This window comes from Mesoplodon mirus (genome assembly GCF_964341445.2).
Source record: "Mesoplodon mirus genome assembly, chromosome: 5".
In the NCBI taxonomy this organism is placed as follows: Eukaryota; Metazoa; Chordata; class Mammalia; order Artiodactyla; family Ziphiidae; genus Mesoplodon; species Mesoplodon mirus.
Genome location: NC_138980.1, coordinates 14,955,242 through 14,965,759, shown reverse-complemented (window position 1 = coordinate 14,965,759; position 10,518 = coordinate 14,955,242). Strand labels below are relative to the sequence as shown.

General features: G+C 52.3%; 1 protein-coding gene across 1 annotated transcript in view; it reads right to left on the bottom strand.

The window, feature by feature from the left end:
• Nucleotides 1-392: 392 nt before the first annotated feature.
• The window catches only part of FGF18 (fibroblast growth factor 18), a gene marked incomplete at its 5' end in the record, with an annotated part of 34,716 nt that continues 24,590 nt past the window's right edge, over nucleotides 393-10,518 (bottom strand). The window contains 2 exons of the mRNA XM_082623179.1: nucleotides 393-1,443; nucleotides 8,341-8,447. Of these exons, the coding sequence (XP_082479305.1) occupies nucleotides 1,177-1,443; nucleotides 8,341-8,447 (374 nt within the window). The 3' untranslated portion in view covers nucleotides 393-1,176. The remainder of the gene's footprint in view (nucleotides 1,444-8,340; nucleotides 8,448-10,518) is intronic.

The following is a 10,518-nucleotide window of genomic DNA, read 5'->3' as shown; positions in this document are numbered from 1 at the left end:
AGGCCTTGGAACATAGGAGGTGCAGAGTAAATGTATGTGAACATATGACTGAGTAAACCACTGAATCATGACTCACTAGAATTTAATCTTTCTGGAGGCAAGGGTTTCCATCTGCTTTGTTTAAGGCTGCATTCTCAGTGCCTACAACAGTGCCTGGAGCATAGCCCATGTCGAATGAATGAATGAATGAATGAATGAATGAATAAGCAAGGCCCCAGCTCTCAGCCCAATGACCTCAGACTGAGAAGAATGAAACACAAAGGGCACCTGAGCCCGGCCCCCGGCCACCACTCGCCTCATGATTTTTTAAATAATTTGTCGATTGTTTTTAATTGTTGAGGCAGTAATACTTGGTTCATGAAACTGCAATATACAGAGAGGTGAAATAAATAGCTTATATATATATAATATATATAATATAGCTGGTTTTAAAATATTCCCTTATTCATTGGTGTACTAGGTCACGTGAGTCATGGAAGGTTGATAGCAGCATCCTCCAGAACTGTGAGCAATGCAGGGTCACCATGATTGGACGAGGCCGTCTGTCGTCGGAAGTCGAGGCGCCGAGAATTCCGAGGGGCACACCTTCCCTGCGCGGTGTCTCGGGGCAGCTTGCAGCAGACAATAAATAAATGACTGCAAACCAGAGAGCGATTTTTGTTGGAGTTTGGGGCAGGGACAGGGGATTGGGAAAGAGTGGGGAGTATGTTGGGGGTGAGGGGATACTACTTTCTCTTTGTTTTTCTCTCTCTCTTTTTTGTTTTTTTGCTTTTTTTGTCTTTTTTTTCTTTTTTTCTTTTTTTCTTTTTTTTTTTTTGCTTTCAGAACCTTTGGGAAAAAGGACTTTGGTTTCTCAGAGTGTCGTTTTCCTCATTCAAGTCCTCCTCTGGGGACAAGTTTAGAGTTGTCTGTTCCTAGAGAGACACAAGCACCTGTGTGTTGACAACAGTCCCTTGGTGTGAGTCTTTTGTCATAGGGAGTTTCAAGACAACAATAAAATCCTTATCGCTCCCCTCCCCCAAGAATTTTGGTTCAGTTTTTTGTCTTCTTTTCAACACAATATACAAAAATAGAAATTCTTCCTTATTTTTCATGTAAAAATATTCCTCTGATTGCAGTTCTCCGTGAGTGTGAGTGTGGGCTGGGGAAGCCTGGCGGGGCCACAGCGGGGCCAGCCTAGCCGGGGTGTGTGGGGCGGATCCGCCGGGACCGCTTGGTCACTGTGGTGTACTTGAAGGGCTTCTGCAGCTCTGCCTGTCCCTTGGGGTAGCGCTTCATGAAGTGGACGTCCTGCTGGTTCTCCCGGGTCTTGGGGCCCTTCCGTGGCCGCCCCTTCTTGGTGAAGCCCACGTACCAGCCAGAGTACTTGGCCGACATCAGGGCTGTGTAGTTGTTCTCCAGGACCTTCTCGATGAACACACACTCTTTGCTGGTGCCATCGGGCTACAGGAAGAGAGAGGAGGAGGTGAGAAGGGGGAGGGCAGGCATAAGGGACAGAGCTATGTAGAGAGGGCATGGGCAGGTGGCCAAGGCTTGGGGTAGTGGAGTAGAGAGGGCCTGACCCAAGCTCTGGCCTCAGCAATTTCACTCCCTGGATCTATGGAGTGGATTTGTCCTACTAGCCCCTGCATCCTTCCCTACTCACCAGTTAGGTAACATCCTCCCATTACCACTCAGGGATCCATCTCGTCCACTCTCCACACTGTAAACAGGGGCTTCCACCTCAGCTCTACTACAAGAGACCTAGACCTGACCAATCAACACATTATTTCCCATGACTGGTGCACAGCACAGCATGTGGCCTGAGCCATCCAATCAGCGTTCCTTTAGACCCTTGTGTACGTAATCCCCCAAATCACAGGCCGATTTACACTTGGGAAACATGTAATGCTGAAGCGAAGGCAGCCATTGTACCACCATGAGGGGGAATTCTGTCTGACGACAAAGCCAGCTTGGAGCAAGGAAAGCCAAGAGGAAGAGAATGACAGAAACCGAGTCCTCCTCACATCTTTTAGCTTCTGGACCGAGCTGCGTCTGAAGTTCAAGTTACCTCACTGTTACGTGGGCTAATAATATCTCATGTCCTTTAAAACAGTTGAGACTGTGTCTTACCACATGCAACAGAAAGGAGTCCCAGCTGATGTGCACTAAAGCTGAGATGAAGCCAACTACTCAACTGCCGATCAACTCCACTGTTATATAGTTAAATATAAATTCCATTACATGTGGGGTGCGGTACATCTTAATGTTTCGTGTGAAGAGTGATGGGAGCCTCTAAAAATAAGAGTTTGGGCATGGCCAAACTCCAAAGCCTGTAGCCGAGGTTCTGAGATTTCAGGGTCCCAGGTGAGCTCCCTGGGAGACTATGCTAGGCAAGGAGCACTAGATTCAGAGTCAGAAGTTGAATCAACTCTAACACTTCCTTATGTGACCTCAGGCTATTTAATTCCGCTCTAAACTTTGGATTCCTCGCCTGGATCAAATAGGGAAAACGACTCCTGCGCCATAGAGATGTTATGAGGAATGACGCTTATAAACGAGCCTGGCACACAGTAGGAACTTGTTAAATTATTCCTGAAGAGCAGGTGGTTCGGACAGTCTGGGCTCCCTCCTTGGATCTGGACAAAGAGTGGTGCGAAGCAGGCTTTGAATCTCCTCCTTGAGAAAGTCGAATTGCTCTATGTGGAAGAGTGGGAAACACACAAAGTTGGAAGGCCTGAATTAGCAGCACTCGAGTTTCCAGCTAACATCTCCAAATTTAGGCCGGGCCCACTCCTCGTTACAGACGGATGCCCAGCCAAGTTGGAAGCCCAGCGGTCTGGCTGTGCGTGGAGACTGAGGTGCGAGTTCCAGCCTTTTGTTTGAAGTGGAAAACGGGCCGGAGCTTCCAGGAACGTTCACCTTTGAGCAGAGGGCAAGCTTGGGCCCTGCAGACAAAGTGTTGAACTTCGCAGAACGGGACAGGCAGGGTAAGAAAACATTCTCTGGAGGAGAGATCTTTTGAGGAGGCTGCAGAGTGGGCAGGTGGGTGGGGCCTGGGAGACACACACAGGACCCAGAGGACATTAGGGGCTGGGTGAGGAGTGAGGGACTATTGTGAGGGAAGCCGGGCATATGTGCAAGGCTGATAGGAAGGAGTGGTCTCTGGGCTCTGGGCCCCCCCATGAATAATTCTGGAAGCTGCCTATCCAACCTGAGTCCAGGTCCCTTGGCTGGTTTCGATGGAACAGTCGGAACAAACTGAATAAAGGCTACACCATGGCTGTTTCCCCACCCTAGAGCATCTGCCTGCCTGGAAAACTGCTTTCAACCTTCAAGGCTCAGTTCAGTAACCACCTCCCCTGGGAAGCCTTCCCTGACTGCCATCTGGCTCCCTGGGTATTTCCTCCTCTTCCTTCAAAACTCCATTTAAGCACCAGGCTTTACTGAACTCACATACTCCATCTTCCGAAACCCCTCGACACCCATTCCTTCTCCCGCCGCCCCCCAACAGAGCAATTCTGTATCTGCCGCCCTCTTCATCAGCCCAAGAGTTTCAGGAGGTCAGGACTGCTTCTCAGTTGCTCTCCTGGCTCAGCACAAATCTTAGCCCAAGATAGGGGTGCCCAGAGCATTTGTGGTTAAATGGATGAGACTTCTGCTGGGATAGAAATGGTGGGGTTGACCCATGAATGGGTTTTCCTCCAAAAGAAAGTGGACTCTGCCTCCTGGATCCCTGACTAACGTCCCAGAGACAGTCATGAGCTATGAGAGGCCCCTCCTCCTCTGGGGGATGTGCTGAGAAGAGTGAGGAGAGGGCTGGGGCTCTCTGCCTGCCAGCCTTGGTCTCCCTCCTCATCCATTCACTCAATCATTCAGAATTTATTGATTGCCAACTACAGGCCAGACATTTCCACATGCATTGTCTCATTTAATCCTCTCAACTTGCTAAGGTAGACTCTACCTGGTAGAAGAAAACAGTTCAAAGAGGCAAAAATGGCTTTCCCAAGGTCACGGAGCTTGTTAAGTGGCAGAGCCAGGATTTGAACCTGTGTTTGCCACGTGCAGCTCGCGTCTCTGCTGTCTAGCGCCAGGCAGGCCCATGAGGAGGAAGGGTATGGAAGAGTGGGCGCTGCCCATCAAAACACCTCCCCTCCCCCAGACCCACAGAGCCACCGTGGGCATGAAGCAAGAACTCAGAGGTTCATGGGCCAGCACACTGCCTGGCACACGTGCTCATCCACGTCTGGGTTGAGGATCTGGGCTTCAGGCTGAGATTCCCGACACCCCAGAGGTCAGGAGCCCCTTGGGAGGAGCCATGGGGCCTATGATGGTCACAAATACCCCACCATGAACTCAGACCCAGTGGATAAGAAGCTAACAGTAGGCTGTCCCGGGGCTTGACCCTCACCTCTGCTGACTACCTCTATAACCCTGCTTATGGCCTGCAGAGATTTAAAAAAACACATATGCATGGGCCTCGCCCCTGAAAATGCTGACTCAATCAGTTCAGGCAAGGCAGATCATCAATATTTAGAGAGTAAGTGAATAGCCCATCCCAGAACCTTGGTGATTTAGTAGAATTTGATCATCTCTCCCCCTCTACCACCTCCAACCTCCTTCTTTCCAAACTGGAGTCCTATTCCTTCTATTTGACCTGAAGACTGAATCCTGATCACATCATTTGGCCCCTAGATCCAGTCTTCCTTGAAACTAGAACTACCCCCTGGACGTTTTTAGTTACATAGGCAAAAACGTCCTTTTTTGCTTAAAGGCATTTTGAATTGGGTTTCAGTCACTTCCAACGAAAGCAGTCTTCACAAAGATACAGTGGTAGGCAGGGTACCCTCTGCCCTGAAAGGGTCTGGGGCCCTATGCTGCCCCAAAGAGGACACACCAGTAATCACACAGAGGGGGCAGATGAGAAAAATCCATCTGGGTTGAACTCCACAAATGGGGAAAAACTGCCTAGTACACAGTGTTTGACACTCAACAACTCTTTATGGAATGAAAGGAAGTGCTATCTCCTAGGTCAGGTGGACGTGGGGCCCAGAGAGGTGTCAAGGAGAAGTGGGGCTACTTCTCTCTCTGGGGCTCGGGAGAAGAGCTCTGGCATATGATGGGTACAATGCAGCAGAGGGAATAGCACAGCCAAGGGTCCGGAACATTGGCAAAGGCTCTGCTGGGGGCTCAGCAGATGTGTCCAGCTGTGGCCAGATATGTAGAAGATTGACACCCAGTGTCAAGACCATCCAAGGAAGCTATCCTGTTGAGCCAAAGGAGCCAGAGCCTAAGCTGAGGTCAAGGATTCCCACAGGTGAAGGACCTGGCTTCAAAGAGGAAGGTAACTCATGTTTAACAAGTAAGTGCCTACTAAGTGCCAGTGTTATCTTCCCATTTTACAGGTGAGGACACTGAGGCTCAGTGAGGTCAGAGCACTTGGATTCCTGGGCCTCATGTGGCTAATTCTGGCTGTAGTTTAAGAGTCAATCCTCAGAAAGCAAGCACCCACATTTCTATTTCTTTGGTGCCCCTGTAGCCCTTTGGGCAGGTACAAGAAGCATGATGGATGGATCCACAATTGGATGCAGCGGGGGATGCAGGCATGAAGACAGACAGTGACAACCCAGGTTAGCAGACCGGAGAGAGATGGCTGTGTGACAGGGCTATGGGCTCCAGGGCGGGTGCGCTGACTGAGCAGTCAGTGAAGCCAGAGGCTATGGCAGGATGAGCCAGAACTCGGGCGGATGGTCAAGGGAAGCGCAGTCCTGGCAGAGGGTACAGCATGTACAAAGCCTGAAGGCCCCATCAGGGAGTAGAGGCTGGCAGTGCCATGTGTCCGTGACATAAGGACCATGAGGGCAGGGGGGCTCTCCCCGAGGAGTGTAGCCTTTCTTGGGTAGATGGTGAGGACCCAGGGGCTAGTTCTGAGCTGAGCTGGGGGCAGAGGGTGGGGAAGACCTGATCCCTTTTGTGCTTTAGAAAGCTGAGGGTGGGCACCGGGGAAAGGCCTGGAGGTGGAGCCTGAGGCCGCTGAGGAACATTATTCCCGAGAAGGTATGAGGCCAGAACTGAGGCAGGAGTTAGGGAAGGAGCAGACACACCAGCTATCAAGAGTAATTCCAGGACCGGGGTCTGACTGGCTGGGGCGTCTGTGATGGAACAGCAACCCAAGGGCCTGGGGTTCCAGCTGCAGGAGCCAGAGAGTGAGGGGCGCTGGGCTAGGCAGAGGCCAACAGGGGGACCTGTCCAGGGCAAAGTCAGGACAGGGGGATTAGGGTGCTATGGGTTGGTGGGGCGCCCTTGGAGCCTCCCAGGTCAGCCCAGAAGACCGGAAAGGGATGATGGGGGGAGCTGCAGCAAGCGGGGCGGAGCGAGGGGAGGGGAGGGGAGAGGAGGGGGCGGGCGGGCGGGCTGGGGCGAGCCTCCCCGGACTACGCGGAGCCTCGCCGCCAGCTGAACCATCCCCAATATTAATGACGGGAGAGAGGGCGAGGGGGCAGGAAATCGGAGCCGGCTCCTGTGGAAGCGGTGACTCAGCGGCCAGCCGGCGGGCGGGCGGAGGGCGGCCGGCGGCGGGGAGCAGCCCGAAGGGACGGGGCTGTTCTTTTGACCCCAAGACGGCCCTCCTGGGGTCAAGATGCCGGGAACCGCGTAGATGGGGAGGGAGGGGCGCGCAGGCACTGGGCACGGCGGGCTGCAGCGCGGCCCCTCCTTTAAACAGAAAAAAAAAAAGGTTGGGGGGAGAAAGCCGGGCCCACAACTGCAAGCAGGTTGGGCCTGGGAGGCGGCCCAGGCGGGCAGGAGAACAAAGCGCCTGACGCGGTGCTTGCCGCGCCGCCACAGGAAACGCACGGCCAGGCCAGGGCACCCGGCGCCCGGCCTGCCCGCCGCCCCTGCCCCGGACCCCCTCGCTGGCCGGCGGGCCGGCCTCGGGACGCGGAAAGTGAATCACTAATTAAAACCACTCCTTGGCATCCCGGGGCCGCGCTACACGGATTACTATTATTTTGCTCTTTGAGAAGCTCCAGTCGGTGTGGGCAATGCCTCTGGATTCCTTTGCCTTCCAAACCGGGCTTTGAAGCCCGCCTACCTCTAGCGTGGGACCTGGGACAAGTGCCCGGATGTGGCCAAGCCTCATCTTTCTCATCTGGGAAATGGGGATGGTGGCGGTACCAACCTCTTGGGATTATTTTGGAGCATTTTTGCTCAGTGCCCAGCAGAAAGCAGGTGCTCAATTAACAGAGGCTATTGGTACCGTTGTTATTAACAAATAATAAGCAACAATACCCTGGCTCTGTCCAGCCAGGTAACAGGTCCCTGGCCTGTTACCTTCTCCACAGTCACTTGGGAATGGGGGAGGGGAGACGGATAAGAATTGAGGGATTCAGGAAGTCAAAACCATGGCTTAAACAGGAGTTGAGGTCATGCTTCCTTCCCCCCAACAAGGTGTAATAAATGGAAATCATCACCCAAGGTCTTGCCGCCAAGTAGAAGAAGCCATCCTCCTTGGAATCTGGGTCTACCCTCCACCCCCCACTCCACCGATCCAGCAGAAGCCACAGCCCCCTCCATTATACAAGTTGGATAGGGGGTGAGTCGGGTCCCTGCAGAGAGAAGGGAACATGGAGCATGCCACTATAGAGCTACCCAGTAATGCTTTCCACTGGAACATCCAAAGGAAGCAAGTGTATGAACTTCACAAACAGACACTAGGAAGAAGGGGGGGGCAGCATCAGTGGAGGCTCAGAACCCCTGGCATGTGGGTCCACACCCCACCCCTGCCCTAATTTGTTACATGCAGCTCTCTTGCCTACTCTTCCAAAGTAATAAAATCTTCCTGAAATGCTAGAATCATGAGGCCCAGAGCTGACGAGCCTGCTGGGTTCCAGAGGCACTGCTTTGAGGAGTCGTAAACCCCTGGTGATCGTTAAAACAATGCTGCAGGCCCTGCCCTTGGCCTAATGGTTCCCTGTTCCCAGACATCAGGTACATTCAGGCAGGGAGGCTCAGAACCCCTCGAGGATTCTCCCACTACGAAGCAAGCCAGAGCTCCACATCCACCAGGAGAGATCAGGGCCCTGCGTGCTCACCAAAGTCACAGCCATAGATACCTCGGCCTGGCAGGCTGCAGGTGCGGGGACAGAGAAGAAGTGGGGTGGTGAAAGGAAGAGATCACAATGGGAATCTCACACACACACACACACACACACACACACACACACACACACACACACACACACACACACACACACACACTCATGGGGCCTGTTTTCCATTTGGGGCTGACAGGGCCCTGGACGCACTGTTCCAGCTACCCAGAGCTGCCGGGGGACCCACCCAATCTAGACCATCACTTACCTTCCCCACAAGCTTGCCTTTCCGGTTCATACACAGGTAGAATTCCGTCTCCTTGCCCTTGATCCGGACTTGACTACCGAAGGTATCTGTCTCCACTAGGAGCTGGGCTTCGAAAGGCAGAAGGAGAACAAGACACATTTTTTTACCGGGGCAATGGCTGGCCTAAAGACTCAGCAACATGATCCCTGACCCTGTCCCTGGACCTCCCACTGCCCCCAATATCAGGCATGGGGGATGCCTCTGACAGGTCTCTCGGGAGCACCCTGCCCCTTAGGCAGGGAGAGAAGCTGTCTGACACCTGTTCCCCGACTCCCAGCCTCTCTCGACTCCACTTGGGACCCAGATCGCCCCTTGTGGCCGAAGACCAGTGTGCCTTCTCCTCCCCTCATCATCCACTTCCCCTCCCCCGCCAATACCCTTCCCCAAGGCAGGACAGACAGCCACACAAATAACCCGAGAAAAGCAGCAGTCTCTGGACTAAGGGGTCAGACATTCAGAGGCACGTGAGCTCACACAGGCATGCACACCACACACACACACGCACACACACAAAACACACACACACACCCCTTGCCTTGTGGAATGCCGAGCTGCTTCCTCCAAAAGTTAGGTCACAGGCCCCTTCCTCCAGGGAAAACAACATCTGGAGAGTCCCCTCCCCTCTGGGGATATGGGTGAGGGAGTGCCCTGGCCACCTGAAGTGGGGAAGGGTCAGGGAGGGGTGTTTCGAGTCCCTGGGGAAAGGAGGCTATCTGCATAATATTTCACCTTCCTCAATCAAGGCCACCAAGGCTGAAGAATAACTACCTCCCAGGAGCCCAGAAGTCCCAACCAGGACCCAGTACCCCCTGGTGAGGAGTGGGAGGCCCCATGCTAAACCATCTATGCTCCACAGAGCCTCCCTCAGGATGGGGTTGTCCAGAGCTGATCCCCAAAGGCCTGACTAAACAAGGACATCAAGTGGCCAAAGGGTGACTGTCTCTTGATTAGGCATACTGTGAGACCCCTCCCTGTCCCTCTGCCAGTCCACATTTTCTCCCCAGTAAGGTGCTGTGTGACTTTGGCAGGTCATGTGCCCTCTCTGAACCTCTGAATCCCTGTGCCTGGATTTCCCACCACCACCACCCCCTTCTTTGCCTATGACGCCCCACCATTCTCACCCTCTCTCCCCTGACTCTTTGCTTCCCAGCACCTGCCCCTCCCTCACCCACAAAATTTTTATGTCAGTGACAAGGCCCTTGCTTCTCAATAACAAAAATCATAGCCCTAAATACAGTATCCTTGGAGCCACAAAGAGTGTACCTCAGTGCCCCTAAAATACACTAGGTATGATTTTAATTAAAAAAATTTTTAAATATATACCCTGGTGCCCTGCTGTGAAAATTAAAACCATCTGGAACTCAGGATTTCCAATAATTAATCTAGCCTTCCTTTGACACCACTACTAATTAAAATATGATACCCACCTTTCCAAGGAAAAAAAGAAGAATTTACATAAAATTTAAAGATCTAACAAGAATTTAGTAATTCTAGGAACAAGGGTGGGGGGCACATTCTTCTCTCCACCTTCCCCCGTCCCTAGTAAACCACTGAGTTGAGAATATTAGCCAACACTGAGACAGGGGGTTACAAGCCCTTCACGTTCCCTGTTCCCCTTAACTCAAATTCCCCATTAACTCTCCTCTTAGCTTGCTTGTCCCTGGGAACCAAGGGCCAAACATGACAGCAGCTCTGGGATATGCTTTCTGTATCTCCTCACAAAGCTCAGGCCCCACACGGGATGGGGGTTGTTGGGGAGTCAGGAGGGTCCCCAACTCTAGGAGCTTCTGACGGAGGTAGCATGTGTAAGGGGATAGGTGAGAGCTTTGAAATGCACAGATATGGATATGAATCCCTGGCCCCACTTGCCACTGTATGACCTTGGGCCTCAGTTTCTTCATCTGTAAAATGGGAATAGTCATCTCCAATCTTCAACAGTTATGGCGAGGATTATATAAAATGATGCTGTAAAGGGCCTAGCACCCTGTTCTCAGAGGCTGGGTAGGGGAAACTCAGTAATTATTGTTTAAGTTTCCTAATAACTGCAAAACAAAACTGTTTTCCCAGAAAAAAAAAAAAAAAAAGTAGTGGAAAAAAAATCAGATGTGTGTGAAAGGGCAGAGGTGGAGCAGAACTTGC